At 38.0% G+C, this 19148-nt stretch overlaps 1 protein-coding gene across 2 annotated transcripts in view; it reads left to right on the plus strand.

Moving 5' to 3' along the window:
* Positions 1-19148, plus strand: part of BLTP1 (bridge-like lipid transfer protein family member 1) — an 87742-nt gene that overhangs the window by 14570 nt on the left and 54024 nt on the right. For both annotated transcript variants that reach the window (XM_066547908.1, XM_066547907.1), the window contains 17 exons: positions 1192-1378; positions 2449-2530; positions 3211-3404; positions 5721-5800; positions 6207-6357; positions 7898-8054; positions 8829-8907; positions 9197-9288; positions 10146-10263; positions 11010-11165; positions 11575-11672; positions 12618-12796; positions 12953-13059; positions 15108-15316; positions 17678-17905; positions 18483-18620; positions 18875-19051. In XM_066547908.1, coding sequence (XP_066404005.1) covers positions 1192-1378; positions 2449-2530; positions 3211-3404; positions 5721-5800; positions 6207-6357; positions 7898-8054; positions 8829-8907; positions 9197-9288; positions 10146-10263; positions 11010-11165; positions 11575-11672; positions 12618-12796; positions 12953-13059; positions 15108-15316; positions 17678-17905; positions 18483-18620; positions 18875-19051 — 2432 coding nt within the window. The remainder of the gene's footprint in view (positions 1-1191; positions 1379-2448; positions 2531-3210; positions 3405-5720; positions 5801-6206; positions 6358-7897; positions 8055-8828; positions 8908-9196; positions 9289-10145; positions 10264-11009; positions 11166-11574; positions 11673-12617; positions 12797-12952; positions 13060-15107; positions 15317-17677; positions 17906-18482; positions 18621-18874; positions 19052-19148) is intronic.

Below are 19148 nucleotides of genomic sequence, written 5' to 3' on the forward strand. Positions count from 1 at the left end.
CTCTTCAAGAAACCTGTGATGCCAATGGGTTCTGGAAACTTACTTTCTATGTATATATATTTTAATAATTATATGAAATTTCTGGTATTTTAGGTGTGATGGGGGAAAAGTTGGGACAGCGTTGCAGAGATGTGCGATTTTGAGGGACAAATGAGTTTTTTATCAAATTGGGTGCATTTAATCAAGTAGATGTCTCTAAACCTTGGATCTTGGGCATCTGCATTCCTTCTTTTGACCCTGACCACAAATGTTTGCTCTGAGCTTTAATTTCTCGTGTCTTTGGGAAATGCTGCCTTCAGTTTGTACCCCCTGAGTTACAGCTTGGGGACTGCTGTAATAACCATTGATTCTTCAGCTGCCTGAAGTATGTTTGACTTAGCAAGACCAGATGAGGTTTTTAGAGCAGCTCAGGTCTCTTGAGTCAATGTGTAATGGGCACTCTTTCAACTGGGTAATTAGGGGGAAGTGGTGTGAGCTTTTCCCTCACATTAACTGCATAATTAGGTCACACTTTCTGAGGCAAAAGTATGTCAAAGTATGTCACAATCAGCTCTCCATATGATCAGCAGATGTTAAAACAGGTTTTAAGGATCAGAGAGCCAACTGATAGAACAGTTGAAATCTGAATTTGTGAGAATGTTGACTGATTGTGCAAAATGAGTATGATCTGGTTAGTTCTGCATATTAATTATTTCTCTGTAAAAGAAAGCTTTTTCCCACTTCAGGCATGCTGTACCAGGGAGCTTGGCTAGAAAACCATTTGTGTTTTGAGATTGAGTTGCTCTCAGTGATATCTGTGCTAAAAAGCAGAAATTTTTGCCAAGGCTTCTGTTCTATGCATCAAGAGAGATGTTTGTTTGTTTGTTTGTTTTTATACATGAGACTGAAAAACTTCATTTACCATTTTGTGCAGTTTTTTGTCTGGATTTATTTTTGGACTGTGACCTAGGGGTGAAATGCCTTTCAGATTTAATATTTTGTATGCAGCTGTCTTATTTGCCAAGTTTTACTGATTTGCTTAGAAAGCTGTAATTATTTTGTGGAATTTTTTACTGCTTTTTAATATGTACTTGAGCAGCTGTTCAGTACTGTGTGGATTGGTTTTGCAAAATGTGCATTTTTGAGAAACTGTGAATATTCCAAGAGAATGTTGAGATAGAATTAGAACCTCTCTTCCTACTCTTTGGTTAGACCCAAAGGCAGAAACTCGACTGTATATTATGGTGAATGACTTTGAATTTCACGTGTACAACCGCTCTGAGCTTTATGGCCAGCTTCAAGAACTCTTTGGTTTGGATCCCACAATAATTCCAGCAAAGAAAGATGATGAGAGAGCACAAGTGAATGGGAGGCAGAGAACACACACCAATCTTGAAAGGTAAATAATTATTAATTTTGCTGTTTTGTTGATGCTTTGTTCTGCAAAGTGCTGAACTAATTGGGGAATGTTTTGTTAATGTGTGCTCTGGAGGCCAAATGAGGGAAGCACAACTGAGAGAAATTGAACTGACAAGCCTGACAGTCTGAATCTTTTCCCTTTCCTCAGATTTCCTACCTGTAATAATTAAAAAAACACAGCCAAACAAACCAAGCCCTCTTGTTCAATGATCAGAGACAGGCTGAAAAATCTATTTGAAATACAGTGTGGAGAGGAAACATGTGTTGAAGAGGATTATGCTGGCAGAATAATAATGGTTTTGCTCACTAGAACTAACAGCTGCCCAAGACATTGATTAGGCAAAATGTGAGGATCTCTATGGTCTTGTGTACAGCTACGCAACCTGTCTTCTGTTAATTCCTCTTTTTGGGGTACCCCAGAAAATATGGAGTGGAAATCTAAGGAGTTTTATCTGGCTCATGTGCGGTGCGGTCAGATGTTCAATAATCAGCTTCTCTTTGGGCAGGACCTCCCCAGGCTGATTTACTGTCAGGAGCAGAGAGGATCTAATGAGACTTGAGTCCTGCCACTGCTGCTGGCCAGTTGCTAAATTTCAGAGTGGGCAGCTGCAGGAGGCTGTGGCAGTCCTGAGTTTCACTGAGGGCTGTGTCTCCCAGCCGGTCTCGTTGTGTCTTTATCTCAAGCCCTTATTGACAGGCACAAGAAGGATTTCTGCCTTTGAGGAGCATGTGTCTTGGGAAAAGAAAAATCCCATGCCTCAACAGGAGTATTTAGAACAGGCCAAGATCCTCTGAGGAAGATTTATTGAACTGTTGCTCTGAGTTAAACAAGGCATGCTTGTTTCCTACCTGTGTCAGCACCAAGGTGTAGCTGCATGTGCTTCCTGCTGTTCTCTCAGGCTTGGGAGGCCTGGCAAGTTGTCTTGCACCCTCCTGGGGAAGGAGTGTTCCCCATGATCTGTGTCTTGAAGACCTCTAGAAGAAAAATTTGCTTGGTCCTTCTGCAGAAAAAACAAAATAATAACCCCCCTTTTTTTTTTTTTAATTTAGTGTTAAAGTAAAAACAGAATCTCAAGACCCCTCTTCTTCATGGAGATCACTTATTCCAGTCATTAAAGTCAATGTGAGCACGGTGAGTGAAAAGACCCTTACAGGGAAACTATTTATCAGTATTTGCTTAAAAAAAGACACTTGCCATTCTTTTTTCTTACAGATTCTATTTAAAGTTGTTCTTTGCCTTCATGCTTTAAACAAGTTAGTTATATCATCAGCACTCCCCTGACAGTCACAAATCCTGCTGGTGCTGGTGGAAACACAGCTATGTTCTAACTTTTGGGAAATACTCATGCCTCAGACTTAGTAATGATTTCCAGAATACCACCAAGTAATTAAATTGTGGGTGTTGTACAGTATGGGGTGTGTTGGTTTTTTGGCAGGTGTTTGGGGTTGTTTTCTTTTTTTTTTTCCCCCTGCATGTTTTAATAGAGATGTTTGGACACATTGTTTAGAAGTCCATGTTACATCCCAAAACCACATCCCTCCACAAAAAACCCAAATAAACAACAGCAAAAAAGAATCAGGAAACCTCTTATTGAGTTAATAGAAGAAAAAATTCAGAGTTTAACATACCAAGGTAATATTTGTAGATCTGCACAGGTTATGGCCAGGACTTTTCTCCATGTTCTTCATTTGCATGTGGCTGGTTCAACTGCATAAATCAATACTGAAATGTAAGAGATTAGTGTAAACAGATATGTAAATATAAGAGAAGAGTGATTACCAATGAGTTACTGGGTTTGCTTTTTCATTTAGGGTCGCTTGGCATTTGGCAATCATTATCAACCACAAACACTTTGCATTAACTTTGATGATGCCTTTTTGACATACACCACAAAACCACCTTCAAGCCACCTTGATCAGTTCATGCACATTGTGAAGGGAAAATTGGAAAATGTTCGAGTCATGCTGGTTCCAAGTCCAAGATATGTTGGTCTTCAAAATGATGAGTAAGTTTAGGGTACTTTTGTATCCATATTATTTTCTTATTTATTTTAAGAACACAAAGAAAAGAATGTTTGCTGTATTTCAATGTGTTTATTTTATTCAGTGTGTTTAGACAGTTGCTATTTGTTACCACTCTGAAGGTTTTTGTTTTTGGATCTTTGAACAAATTTCATTTACGGAGAAAAGCGCTGATTTTCTGTGTTATTCTAGGTTTGTATTTTTTGTGTGTGTTCTGCTCTATTAAACATAGAATCATAGAATAGTTTGGGTTGCAAAGGTTTCTTTGAAAGCCACCTAGTCCAAACCCTCCACAGCAGGGACATCTTCAACCAGCTCAGATTGCTCAGAGCCCCATCCAGCCTGGCCTGGCATGTTTCCAGGGATGTGGCATCCTGTGTCCAAGGTCTGTTTTCCTTCTCTCAGGTACAAGAGCTGTACCCATGCTTTGCCACCACTGAATTTCTAGCTGAAATGCATGGTTTAAGGTGTTGACTTCTGTAAAGCAGATTCATGGTTTAGGAAATGCTAATAAAAAACCCAAACTGGGCAAAAGCTGTGTAATACTTGGTGGAGGGGAAACCATGTTATCTTTTGAAGACAGATTGCTGATCCTTTTACCTCTGTGTTTTGCATAAGCAGGGTTAGGCAGCTTGAACAAACTGAAGCAAGTCAAACACAAACCTGAGTGTGCTTGCATGAAGTAATAAACTGTACATCATTTGTACCTTAATTGGCTTTTTATCAGCCAAATACTGCTGTTTGTAACATGGCTTTATGTTTTTCCAAGCATGTTCTGTGGCTGTGCACAGCATCTTATTCTTCCAACACGGAGACAAAGGAAATTTCTGCAGCTAATATTGAAAACAAATAAGATTAAACCAAAATAGGATTAAGATACTCAAAACGATTAGCTTTTCCTCCTGCTTCCTCTAAATATTTGCTTTTTATGCTTTTGTCATCCCTGTAGCTCCTGATGGCTGAAGGATGGCATCTGTGCGCAAAATGTGCTCTAATTTACCGGGCAAATTAAAAAAATTGCCCAGTTCACTGGAAATAGAGAATATTTGATTCTTTAGAGCCTGCCCTCTTACACTGCTTTGGCTAAAATTTAAGCTGGGTGTTTTAACTTAAAAAAATTCCTGCAGCCAGTGTATGTATAAAAAACAGCCAAGTGGCTTGATAAATGTGTAGCAGACTGAGGAATCAATACAAACATCAACATTTCACTTTGGAAACTGACTTTTTGTGTTACAAACCTCCATCTCAACACTTCTATCACTCTTTGCAACTAAGTTCTCTGAAATTGAAGAAAAGGAAAAAAAAATGGTGCTGGGGAAAGGAGGTCAAAGTAGAAGAAGTTTGGAGGCAGCAGGCTTAAGGTTCAGGATAGATAATAGGGAATACTTTATAATGATCATCTTATTTTAATTTATTGCCAATATCTAGTTGGTGGTAAAATATTTGATCATTTGCTGCTGTTACTCTCAAAGTAAACTTAGTTTCAAGGTTCCTGCTCTGTTGCTTTTGAGGAGTTTCTGGCACTACATGATTTCTCCATCTGTTGTCATCCATGTTTTCCAAGGTTTCCTGCGTTTGAAAATGAGCTGTGGTAAAATGGGATATGTGCTCTAACAGGTCACACTCTTACACAGTCATAGGAATTGTCTTTTTTTGGCAAGAAATGACAGTTTGTGCAAATGGCTGAGAAGCTTCAATAGTGTCTTTTGCAGTAAAACAAGAATTAATAATATGTAAATTAATGTGGGAAAGGGATTGTAATATACCAATATAATAGTGTTAGAGATGTGTTTCATCTCTTAGTTTTATCACTTAGATCCTTTAATATTGAGGCAAGTGTTATTGAGGCAGAACAGCTTTTTTTCTTCTTTTTTTATTAACTAATGGTCTAATTACTGAAAGTCTTGTCCCTTTGGTGTAGAAGGCTATTTTAGTAAGAAAACAATTAGCAGGTGAAAGAACAATATAGGACAAGGAGAAAGGAACTCTTGACTGAAAGAAACACTGAAAGTACAACTTCAGTAGTTACTTGTGGTTGAGAATATCTGAGAAATACCTTCGTGGAGAAGAACCTGGTACTTTCATGCTTGAGTTAACTAGACTCTTAAGTTATTTAATGTAATAGTTATTATAATAATAATAATAGCAACATTATGATCAAGGGTTTGGTTTTTTCTCAAATCATTATGCAAATCCATTATATTAATGTTAATATGTTACATTTAAAATTACTTGAATTCATAAAGATCAATCTTGGCATGTGGATTTCTGCTCTTCATCTTTTCACTCTTTCCTTGCAGACCCCCAAGGCTGATGGGTGAAGGTTTTGTTGTAATGCAGTCCAATGATGTTGATATCTATTACTATATGGATGAACCAGGTACAAGCTGTTAAATACAAAGATAGTTTGTTTTTTTTTTTTAAAGGTGGCAAATCTATATGCTAAGAGAGCTAATGCAATGTTTTGGAGCAATAGAAGTATCCTAAATATGCTTTTGTTCTGACTGCCCTTGAAGTATTGCCTGAATCTTGACCAAAGGCAACACGTTGGGTAATGGAGTGTACAGGTGTAGGATAGGTGGCAGTTTTGGATCATTTTTGATCATACTTCTTGGCCTTCCACTGGAAGTCTGCCTTGAATTGTGTCTTGATATTTACATACTGTAGTGCTCTCAAATAAAACTGACACGAGGACACTTGAATTGTCTTGTGCTTAAGCAAACATTTCTCTTGCTAATTTGAAGCAGCTTCCTTTAATAGAGTGTTTAATATTTTATGTAATTCAGGCCTTGTACCAGAGGAGACAGAGGAGAGTAATGATGGAGAAGCCAGCAATGAAGACAGCAAATTACAGGACCTGCCACCATGCTGGGGTTTGGACATTGTGTGTGGAAAAGGGACAGACTTCAACTATGGGCCTTGGGCTGATAGGCAGAGGTATGACCATGTTTTACAGCTTTCATCTGAATATCCAGTGTTACTGAGAAAGCTTGCTCAAGTTTCCATTGTGTGATTGATCAGAATTTGTGTGTTTTAGGGTAGACCAAGTCTGAAAGAAGAGTCCTGCCACAGTGGTTTAAGATCAGTGAATTCATTGGTGTTTATCTTGTTGGCCTTCCAAAGTTAGGATTACTCTCATTATTAAATTAATAGATTATATTCCCTTTTTGTAAGCCAAGTACTTTTACTGTTTATTGAGTAAAAGGTTTAACTTGTTAATTGGTCATCTTTAGATTTATCAAGCTCCTGTTGGCTAATATGGGAATAAACTGCACATTGATGAGCAAATTTTAGGGAAGCAGAAATCTGGCTATGAAAATAATGAGGGAGGAATAATTTATCCTTGCTTAGCATAATCAGCTGCTTGATGTTATCTCCAAAGTATTTATTATCTAGCTATTTTAATACAAAATATTAGCCTAGAGTTCTATTGTTCTTCACTTGGCCCTGGATGCTTTGCACATGAGCATTTCTGGTGAGGACAATAGGATTGTTTAGAGAGTGAAGGACTATTAAGCAAGAGTGACATAATCAGTGCTTTCCCTCTTTTCCCCTGTTAATTACAGGCTGGTACTTGGCCTTCACTAATTCTCCTGTGAAACTGTTATGATTTCCTGTCTCTCAGGAGTGTGAGGATGGCAGCCCAAAGAGTAGTCATTAGATATGATAGTGCTTTTAAGAGAAAATGTCGCTTTCTAGAGCCTTTTGCTAGAAATATGAGGTCAGTGAATCATTAATGATACTTTTAATACTCCAAAGAAAGCTTGCCCTATAATGGAATGCTTTTTATAATCTTAACTGGCTCAGTAGAAAGCAGTTTAGTGCAGAGTGCATAGAGTTCCTAGATAGATACTAGGAACACTTGCTGCATCTTGCTGTGGATGGATCCTGGAAGATTGGGAGCTTTTAAGCTGCTACAACAGCCAGGTGCTGGGTGCAGGAAGAAATTCCACCCCCTTGAGACCTATGTAAGCTCTGCTGTCTGTGCTTCATCACTCTGCCTTTGCTGTCAAGTATTTCATGGCACATTCAGCTAAAAATCTGTAGAAATGTGGCTTCCATTCTGAGGTCTTAAGTTTTGTGTTTTCTTCATTTCTGGGCTTACATCAATTATTTATGCACAAACTGAAGAGTAAATAGATGACTTGCTACTATGCTTTTGCAACAGATTTTATAAGCCAATTTTTAGAAATAAAAAGAAAAACATGGTTTATTTGCCTTCTGAATAATTAACTTACAGACAAAACCTATAAATTTAAACTTGTTGCCATTGACACTTTTGGAGATTTCAGTAATGAGTTGGAAGGCTCCTATGATGAAGATATTCAACAAACATTCTTCCTTATCACATCCACTGGTTGTTTAAAGAGTCAGCGAAGAGGAAGATAGTTAAATGAACCAAGTAGATGCACAAATACACATATGTATTTCCTCTGGGAACAAAAAACAACTCTTTTTTTTCCTTTTTCTCCACTAGGGATTGCTTGTGGAAGTTTTTCTTCCCACCAGACTACCAAGTTATGAAAGTCTCAGAAATTGCTCAGCCTGGGAAACCAAGGCAGATCCTTGCTTTTGAGCTGAGAATGAATATCATTGCAGATGCCACCATTGATTTGCTTTTCACCAAGAACAGGGTAAATAGTGAAACTTAATCAAGAAATTAACTTTTTCTGCTGTGGTTGGACTGTGCTTTTTGGTTGTGCACAGTTTTACTTGTCTCAGGTGTATATTGCAGAGCTATGGGTGATTTTTATCTTAGTTTTTTATAATTATGAGCCAACCTTTCAAAGAGAAATGTATTATTAGAGGCATTATTTTAAGTTTCTTTTAAGCTTTAAAGGTACATCTTAAGCCATGCCAGCTCCTGCAGGCATGGGGCTTCATGATCTGGGCATGTCCTGGGCAATCTTAAATTCTAATAAAGCTCACAATGATAGATAAAAAAACAATTTTTTCTGATACTTCTGAATGACCAGATGACAATGAGGGAACAAAACTTGTATGTGCAGGAGATGGGAATTTTCTTCTCCTTGTTGCTACTCTTCTACGTGGGGTACAGCATCACTTTGTTGTACCCCTGTTTTGTTCTTTTGTGGGGGGACTGAAAGGGTTAGAATTGTAGTGTCAGACCATGTACATTAGTCTGTTCTCCCAGGCCTTGGGTCAGAGGATTTTATGCTGTTTCTCTAACTGGGCTTCAGTTAGCATTTATTGAACCTAAAAAAGGTATTTTATTATCATTAAACCTAAAAAAGATAGGTTATTTTGTACCAATATGTATTGATAATTCATTAGTGGTTTTTCTGAAGGCAACCAAGACTTTAATCACCAGGTGTGGATAATGGCAGCCAGAGGCATAGATAAACCTAGAAATTACATTTGGACTGTTTTGCTTCCTTGCACTGCAGGAAACGAACGCTGTACATGTAAACGTTGGTGCAGGATCCTATTTGGAAATAAATATTCCCATGACAGTGGGTGAAAATGGTGAGTTAAGGCTAAACCAGATCTGTTTCCCTACTGTTTTTCCTGAACAGTTATCTTAATTCCTGTGTCTGTCAATGTCTTTTAGTGTTTTTCCTTTTTCATCTTGAGATGTGTATTCCTAAGGAAAGGAACAAAGAAACTTCCTTGTACAGTTCACTGCAAGATATTAAGGCAAATATCCCTCAGGGTACTTCTTGGTAGTGGACTGCTGAAATCACTGCTAAAACTTGTTTAAATATTGATCTAACCCTTGTGTCTGAATGATAATTTGATGACTTTTGTTTGCCAGGCTATTCACCTACAATTAAAGGGCAGCTCCTCCACGTGGATGCCACCAGCAGCATGCAGTACAGGACTCTCTTGGAAGCAGAAATGCTGGCTGTAAGTGTGCATTAATAAGTGCAAAGCTTCAGTCTCTAGGGGATTTTTAATAAAGAACATATTGACTTTTCTGTGGAGCAGTCTTTAGTTTCTTAATGCAGCAAAGTGCCTTTTTAATGTATTTTGCAGGACCTAAATATGTAAGGAATTTACATGTACTGGCACAATTGTGCATGTGTGTAATCTTTAGTGACTTAAAAAGCACTACCTTGGTGTATAAATTACCTATTTACAAAGGTTGCCTCATTTACTATGTAGCCATGTGTCCATGCAGGCTTTGCCTTAATTAATGATTATGCTCACTAGTTCTGCTAAAGGATGTGTATGCACAAGTACTTAAAAGCACTCAAGTGTGCTTGAACTACTTGAGACATGTTTAATACTCCATTACTCTTTTGTTTGCCTAATATTTGATTTTTGCAGTATTGTAGTTGTGTAGATTACCCTTCTTATTGGTTTTTAAATTATGTTATTCAAGTGATATTTTTATGAATATGAACAATATATCAGTGGTTGAAAAGGTCTCTTCTGGGGCATTTTCTTTTGGTGTATTGTGAAAAGTGATGATTTTGATGAAAACCTTGCATTTCAAATTGCTTTGTACATCTACAGCAGCAGATGTATGTGAAACTCATCTATACCTTCCCAAATAAATGAATACACTAACACTTGACCTTCAAACACAGAAGGAGGGACAGAGATTAAATTATTAAGGAACTGGAAGTACCTTCTGTTCATCCCTGCAGGAAAACAGTTTTAATTATTCAGCAGGGTACATATGTGAAAACTGCTGAGAGACAGGGTCAGGCTTTGTCATCTTTGCAGGTAATCCTGATGCTTTCATTTCTTGCCCACAGTTCCATATCAATGCCAGCTATCCCCGGATATGGAACATGCCACAGACATGGCAGTGTGAGCTGGAGGTCTATAAAGCAACCTATCATTTCATCTTTGCTCAGAAGAGCTTCTTTACAGGTAACCTCTTTGCTAAATAGGTTACATGTCAAATATTCTCTCTTTGGGATTTGTTTTCAAATTTTGCTGAGTTGTGCAAGGTCAGGTTGTCTAATTTCATGTTTTTAAGGTAACAAATTCTTTCTGAGGACACAGTTCCTGATGCCTATAGAATGTCCAACTGCATGGTATTCTTATGTTTGAGTAGAAGCACAAATAATTGAATTTTCTAATGTCTGAATAAATTTGATTTGCAGTTAAGTGATGGGAAATTTAGTTCTAGTAAGAACTCTTATCACAGCTACTGATTTGCTTAATTTGTCACCCATGATGTTGATTTCTCCTGATACCTCTCTTTGCTTGGCTCATTTTCAACTACTTGGGCTTTGGATTGTGTCCCTATGGCTGACACATGATGAGGAGAAGTAATTTGCTCCTCAGGCTTCTGGCTGTGAGGAGGAAGGCAATGCAAGGTGGAACAGCACCACCCAACTGTTGCTGGGAGCTCCAGCTGCAGCAATGGCAAGAATACAGCCCCATCACTGTGGTGTGAATTAGCCCTGCTGGGAGGAAGGTTTAATTAGTGCAGGCTTGGTGCCATGCTAATAAAGTTATCCCCTGAGTGAGGCCAGAGCCATTGTCTGGGTAGTGCCACAGTGCCCAGGGCTGTGATCAGGGCAAAACTCAGCTTTTCCAACACACAAATCCTAAGGAATCACTCACCTGATGGCCACTAACTCACCTTTTATTGCTTGGTGTGGGTCTAGATCTGATCCAAGACTGGTCCAGTGACAGCGCACCTGACATTTTTTCATTTGTTCCATATATGTGGAACTTCAAAGTCATGTTCCATCAGTTTGAAATGATCTGGGCAGCAAATCAGCACAACTGGATTGACTGTTCCACCAAACAACAGGAGAATGGTGAGATCACTTTCTTTGGATATGGAAGAAGTAGCATATATAACAAAAAATCATCAACAAAATACAGTGTGTACAAATGTATAAAGAGGTAAAGAACTAGAATTACACCCAAAACCTGGTGGATGAAAAAAGCACCAAGATATTACAGTTATTTTTATTGTTTTCCTGCAATTTCCTTGTGCTAAGTACAATGTCTTTCTAGGAGGAACAAGATGTAGGTAATAAATACTTTCAGAATAATTCATTACAGTAATTTATGACTCCAAGTACAGTGCAGTTAAATGGTAATATTCTGTTATGAGTTCTTTAATATATTTTAATTACTACTACCTTATGTTTGATATTTTGTCTAAGAACCAAATATGGAGTAATTCTGACAAATTTGTTTGGTTTTCCTTTTCCCTCCCAGTTTATCTAGCAGCTTGTGGAGAAACCCTGAACATTGTTTTTTCTCTGCCTTTCACTGACTTTGTTCCAACCACATGCAATACTAGATTCTCCTTAAGGGTAAGGACATCTTGTAAATGTGAGACTCTTTCCTGAAAGAAAACTAGTCTTTTTCACTTTCAGTTCATAGAATTTTTCTTGAAGCAACCCAGAGGTAAATGGTTTCAGTTTGCTTGTGTGAAGGATTTAATCATAGGCTGCTTTAATTTATATAGACATATATGCACAAAAAGGAAATTATTTCTGAAAAATACAAACATGTGTATGCTTCATACATAGATAAATATACATAGTTAGTATGTATATTTACTATATGTAGTTAGATTGTGTGTCTGTGTATGTGTTTTATCACCTGGAATTCTGTTCCCCTTTCTTTATGAAATATGAAAATCTAATGTGTGTTCAAAGATAGAATCAAATACTGTACTGGCTACCCCCAAACCATTTTGAAAAGCCATCTTCCAGATTTTTAAGAGGTTCTGTAGCATAAATAATGATCACAAAGTGTTTTTCACAGATGCAGATAATTCTTTGAATGACTGTATTTTTTGTCTTCCTTAAAATAGAAGCTGTCTACTGCTGCTAAAAATAAAGAACTAGTTGATGGTGATGTTGCTAATTTGGTATAATTTCATAGCAAAGAAATCAATGTTTTATGGATTTCATTCTGTTTCAAGTGTGATTTAGTTGAGATGTGGAGTAAACTTGTTTTAGTAATTTAATTTCTGCAGTATTCAATTTCTGCAGTAGAAGAACAGGGATCGCTAAAAGTTGTCCAGTGTTTTATAGATTGCTCTAGTGATGTGAAAGTTATTGGAATTGTAAGCATTCAGAACTGTAGAGCTCTTGAGATTGCACTAAATCTTGCTGGAAAACAGATTTCCTGTCTAATGATGCCTTTATGTAAAATAAAGATGATGGCATACACGAACATGAAGATGGCTTGAGCATTGTGCATAAGGTGAATGTCAATTAACTCTCCTGTTGCTGATGTTTGACTTTTAGGGAGAAGATGTTGATCTTCATTTGTATCTGCCTGATTGCCATCCTAGTAAATATTCCCTTTTTATGCTGGTAAAGGATTGTCAGCCCAATAAAATAAGCCCTGAGTCTTGTATGTCTGCGGAATGTCAAAGTGGTCAGAAAACGGGCAAACCCAAATGGAGGAACATGACTCAAGAAGAGTGAGTTTATTGAGATGTTTATGTATATTGGTATCTTTATGTTGATTCTTCTTACTTATTTATTTTTTTGTGATTCATCAACTTTTGAGGTTGCTTTAAAGATACTGAAAAGAAGTATTGTGCTTGAAATAAAAGGATGCTGTTTCCTTTTGAAAGGGCTGGATGGGTCGAATGCTGGACAGTCCCAAGTGTTGTGTTTACAATTGACTACTCCTGGCACCCAATTTATCCTCAGAAGGCAGATGAGCAGTTAAAGCAATCCTGTAAGTGTCACTACCTTTTCCTTGTTAGCATTGCTTCATTTGGGAAGCTGCTGGGACTTTGGACCACACTGCTTCCATCTGCAGAGATGAACTTGGAACTGAATTGCTGTTTTATGTCTCAGGGGAATGTTTTGATCATTAGAATGCACTGGGATTGATTTAAAACCTGACAGGATTCCATGCTGCTACATTTCAGGATGTGTCCCAGTTCCTTGTGTAAAAAAAGAGGATACTGTCTGCAGTTCACTTCTCCTTGTCCTTAACAAAGTGGATCTCTTAAATGGGTTGTTGCACAAGATAAAATATCACTTGGTATATTAAACATCAGGATATTAAATAGGAAGTACAATATTTTTGGCCATGTCCTTTAGGTTTTCTAAGTGTTTTTGACTTTTGGATGTTGCAATCTCATCTTATTATTCCAACTGTTTAAATTCATTGTATATGAGATGTAATAATAGTGTCTTCCCTTTATGGATATCAAACTGTGATTTCATTGTTCACTGTTCAAGTGAACCATCAGAAATGAGTGTTTGACTGGTCAGTCAGATTCTAATGTCTAAGAATTTATTTTAACTTTACTGTCTAAATATTTCTAGATAACAAATACCCTATAAGTATGTGCTTGCAAAAAATGTTCTAAACACAGAGATGAAAGTGGGTTCATTTAAATGCAGAGGGAGGTATGCAGGAAGTGATGGGGTTACAAAAACTCTTTCAGGCTGAGATTGTAGAAGCAGAACTGATGGAGGAGAGATGTTGAGAGAAAAATGAGGGCTAATTTGCAAGGGTCACATTTGAAAGGTGTTAGAAGGCATGCTGGATGGCATTTTTAGGGTTCCAACAGTTGACATCTAAAAGAACTCTAATTTGTGAGGATGAAGCAGAAAAGGTGAGATGGATTTTGCAGATGCTCATTAAGTGCTCAGCTTGGGTCAAATGTGCATTCCTCACATTCTGAGAACATTTCCTCGTATTTGTAGCAATTGAAACCTGCATTTGCAGGTTTGTACATAGGCAGGTAATTCATCTGCAGCGTCCTCCAGTGATGAGTTCAGCAGTCCACCTCACTCCTACTCTGTGGTGCTGATGGAATCTGCTTGCAGTAGCAACATCTCTATTCTATTTTGAGTCAGTCCATCAGACTCTGAGAACTATGTTGCGTTACAAAAGGTGTGGTTTCCATAAAAAGTGGTCATCTCACTGCGGCATTTGGCTGGTGCATAACTCATAAGGTGGTGCAAGCACCGAGCAGGCGCTGTAGACAATAATGGGGAGTTCAGGCCTTGGAGGTTTCTGCCTGCAGGTGTCTGTAGTTTTGTATGTGCCAGTTCTTCCCGTTAAACTGGCACCTGAAATCTTCCTCCAGCTGGAGCATCCATTTTTGATGGTTTTCCCATGGAGTTCTCTACTCCTCAGCAATCAATTCACATCCCCAAAATACTTGCAGTTACTCATGACATTCTCATTGCCTTTCCTCTCTTAAGACAGTTTTTGGGCTCTTGTTCCTAATTCCAACTAGAATTCCAACTAGAATTCCAACTAGAAAGAAGGGGTAGGAAATAGGATTTGAGTTTCCAAACTGTTTTGTGACTAGAGTAATTGAGTTGTTGGAGACAAAATTTTGGCCTACAGAGCTACTAGTTGAGAACAGATTTTTAGTACAACTTTGCACTTTGCATGTTTATTCTCTGTTGTTTATCCTGCAGTAGCTGTGTGGTTGTGGGAAATCTGCTCTGCTGAAATGAAAGCATGTCTCTGTTTAACTTCAAAAGCAAGCTAAATACACTGAATACTTTTTTTTCAGAACTTGAGGGATTGTTTTTCTCTTGCATAATTAACATTGACTAAAATATCCTCTATTTTCTTGTCTTCCCATAGTTACTAGAGATGAAAAACTAGATCTGTAACGTAGACATGCTAATGTAATTATATGATTTAGGTGCTAAGAGTTGTGTATTTAATCCAATTCCTGTTGGCTGAACTTTGTCCAACAGAAGCCTAAGTTGTAATCAAAATCTGTTTTCTATTCTTCTTTTGCTTCCAAGTGTCAGAAATGGAAGAAACCATGTTGTCTGTGCTGAGGCCATCCCAGAAAACCAGCGACAGCGTGATTTCATCTCCCACAGCTTCCAGCCGCCTTCCCCTCGACCCCTCGGAGCTGCCCCCGGATAAGCTCCACGTGGAGCTGGAACTCTCCCCAGATTCCCAGATAACCCTGTATGGACCCTTGCTCAAAGCCTTTCTCTCCATAAAGGTAGGCAGAGGAGCCCAACTTGCAAAATGTATGGGTGGCCACTTGTAGGAAGAGGAAATAATGACTTTTAAAATGGGAAATTCAAATTTGGAAGGATATGTGAATTTGGATGCAAACTTTTGGTAGGCTCTAGTTTAGAATTGCTCTGGTGATCTGGTATAGCTGGGATGAATTTTACTGTCACAGGCTTGTGAGAAGACTTCTTACAAACATATATATACACACACACAGACACCCATATCAGCATAACTTTGTCCTTCAAGAAATACTGCATGTTCTGAACATGTGCAAAAAATTTCTTTCAATTTTCCACTAGTAAAATAAAACACTATTCCATGATTATGACTAGAGCTTATCTAAACTCCCGTTTTTATGCAGAGTTATACCAGAAGCCATGTTTTTGGTGCATTTTTAAGTTCTGCAGTGTGTTGTTTTTCTTAGCTAGACTCCATGACATTTCTGGAGTTAGGATCGTGGAAGGGACTGGGGAATAAGCTTAATTTAAAAAGCTTCTTCAGTAAATATTTGAGAAGGATTATGCATCCTTTTCTTGACATTAATCTATTATGCTTTAGAATGTGTGGTTGTTTTTTTTTTTTTTTTGCTGTCTTCTCTTCCATGACTGATTTTTTTTTAGGGTGTCTAAGTTTTAATTCCTTCCCATCTCCCTCACCCTCCCTTGTGGTGACAAAAGCCAAGGCAGTTGAATGTGTCGATTCTGTTTAACTAACAGCAAAATGCTTGGGGTTTGGTTGATTTTTGTGGTTGGTTTTTTTGTGTGTGTCTGTGGTTTTGGGGTTTCTTTTTTTGGTGGGTTTTTGCTGGTTTGTTTTTCTCTGAACATTGGTTTCAACCTGTGCAGATCTAGGCTAAGGTAATGCTTCTGGAGGCTGGAGCAGAGGTTGAGGAATTTCGAGACAGGTCATCAATATAATGACTCACTGGAACAGTAATTGTCATTAATTTCTATAAAATATAGCATATAAGCAAGGAATAGCAGAAAATACTCTTTTGTAGAGTATAGGACTTGCAAATATGCTCATTATTTTTTCATGTTGTCGATAAAATAAATAGGATTAAAATTAGGCCAGTACTGCATCTTGAAGACTTGATTTCTCCTGGTACAGAGCAAAGGAAGCCATGTTTGAATTGTTTATTGAACCCTCTTTTTGAAGCCTATAAATTCATGGGGGATTCTGGCTTTTCAAGCAAAGCAGCACCATTTCAGTGCTTTTTGCCTCTGGAGATAAATGCAAACAGGGCTACATTAGATCCCCGATTCTGTGGTGATTTCATTTTTAGGTGCAGATTTCTCACGTGAAATTTAGCTTTTCTAGTCTAATTCTCAAGAGAAATTTTTGATTAATAGCTTGTTTATGAAACTGTGCATTTATTGCTGTTTTTAGCATTTTTGTGACTCTGTTTAGAACTTTTAGTCCAGCTGTGCTGGGATCATATTTTGAAAGATTTCTAGGAGGGGTTTTTTTAAATGTTTGTTTTCCTGACTTGTGGTTGTTTTTGGTTTGTTTTCATTGATCTTTTTTTAATACATGGCGTAGAGATCCCTGCACACACATTGTCCATGCAGCTTTGTTAAGCCTTCCAATCTTGGGAGGTATTTTTTTGGTGTAGCACACCCTGCTAAGGCTTTACTGTCTGGAAATGAATGATTCACAGCAGGAGTTGTCAGGAGTGAGTTACTGGAGCACCTACCACCCTCTGCTGGATCTGCCTTATTAAAAATCACTGCAAGAAAATTCTTGAGAGTTTAGCTTTTCTTTTAAGGGAGATGATGTGATAGATTGCCAGAAACCTGATGGATTCTCTGTTTCCCAGTAGAATTTGGCAGTGTTACTTTGGCCTTAGATAATTGAAGAGGATTTGCTTAGACACATGGTGGCTTTTAGACCCAAGCAAGAAATGTTTATGACCTAATATTTTAGAAGCATGGTTAAGACTTTTAAGCCTGCTGAAAAAAGGGTTCAGAAAGTTGGAGGAGAGTGACTTCCTGCAGGATGTGTTTTGTGTTCTTACTCTGTTATCTATCTTTAAAAGCACAAAATCTATTTAAAAGTGTCAGTTATAATATTTCAGTTCCTTGTGTTGCATGTTATCTCAAATACCACTACTGTGAGAACCACTGAGCTGCCATCATTTTCTGCAGAGCACAATGCCTAAATTTGCACATTTAAGCTATCCAGTTTTCATAAAATAAAAGTGTGTGTTCCTTTAGCTGTAGGTTATACCTATGCCACTTATTTTAGGGAGGATTAAAACCATAAGATTTGGTTTGTATTTCAATTCATTGCCTTCATGTTTTTCATTTGTTTTTCATGTGATCATAACAATTCTTTTTCCTAGGAAAATTATTTTGGGGAAGATGACATGTACACTGACTTTGAAGAGGTCATTTCAAGCCCTGTTTTGTCCCTATCAACATCCTCAAGCTCTGGCTGGACAGCTGTAGGAGTGGAAAATGACAGAAAAGAAAATGAAATTTCAGTCAAGCCCGTTCACCCTCTTACTTTACGCCCATGGGATATCACTGTGCTTGTTAATTTGTACAAAGTGCATGGGAGATTGCCAGTGGTAAGTACTTTATAATGATAAAAGAATTTGCTTCATGTAATTTACTTTTTTTAGTTTCATAGTCTGGAACCACATTTAGTTGCTGTGGTGCTTACCAAAATGTAAGCATACGTACCAAAGTGTGTAGATACTCTCGGCTGCAACTGTGGCTATCTAAACAACTTTGAGACAGGATTTATTTTGCTTATCTGGGAGGCAGAACTGGATAATTTTCTAATATGTTTGTTATTCCCAGAACTTGATTTGCATGCTATTTTTGATTGACCATTACAACTTCTCTACTGATTAGCCAATTTGTCTTATAATGGTGCAGTCTGCTCTATGCTCCTGACTTCTGAGGGAACCCCAGAATAAAAAATCCAGATATAACATTGGGTTCCCCCAAATCTTTTTGAATTACTGTTTATGCAATTTTCAAAAGGTTTTTGAAGTTGCACAGGATTCTTCTTGAGTATCCACTGAGAGGAAAATCAGCATACTCATACTTGCTGCTCACAGGTTTGCAGCTGATAGTCAAGTTTCAACCATGTTATGTACTTTCAGGTTCTGAAACAGATGTGTTTATCTTTTATTTCAGCATTGCAGTCCAGATGGTCCAGACTGCCCTACAGCTTTCTTGGAGAGGCTGTGCTTCGAGATGAAGAAAGGGTTTAGAGAAACAATGCTTCAGCTTGTATTGTCTCCAGTGAATCTGTTTCTGAATGACAATTATCAGGTAGTCAGTCAGTGTTTGTATGGCTGTATTGTGGAAGTTGTGTTGATGTTAAATTTGATTTATTTTTTGGTAGGAATTTTCTTGTTGTGCAAAGGTTTTATTAAGGCTTGTGAGCCGTAAGAAAAATCTGATGTGTATTTTGTAAAAACCTTTATTTTTGTCCAGATTTTTTGGTCAGTAAAACAAACAGGATTAAATTAAGCTAGTGTTGCATCTTTTCCAAGAATTGGCTCTCACCTCCTTGTCCTTGGCAGCGCCCTGCAGTGGACGAGGTGCTCCGGGAGGGTCACATCAGCCTGTCGGGCCTGCAGCTCCGTGCCCATGCCATGTTTTCTGCAGAAGGGCTGCCCCTGGGAAGTGACACTTTGGAATATGCCTGGCTGATAGATGTGCAGGCTGGGAGCCTCACAGCCAAAGTGACAGCACCACAGGTACCATCCAGAAACCAATCTGAAGTATTACCCCTCTTCCTTCTAGAACAGGCACAGTGTGGATTTCTGGAAAGCGTGTGATCTGTGCCTTGCTTTA

Source organism: Molothrus aeneus, chromosome 4 (genome assembly GCF_037042795.1).
Source record: "Molothrus aeneus isolate 106 chromosome 4, BPBGC_Maene_1.0, whole genome shotgun sequence".
Classification (NCBI taxonomy): Eukaryota; Metazoa; Chordata; class Aves; order Passeriformes; family Icteridae; genus Molothrus; species Molothrus aeneus.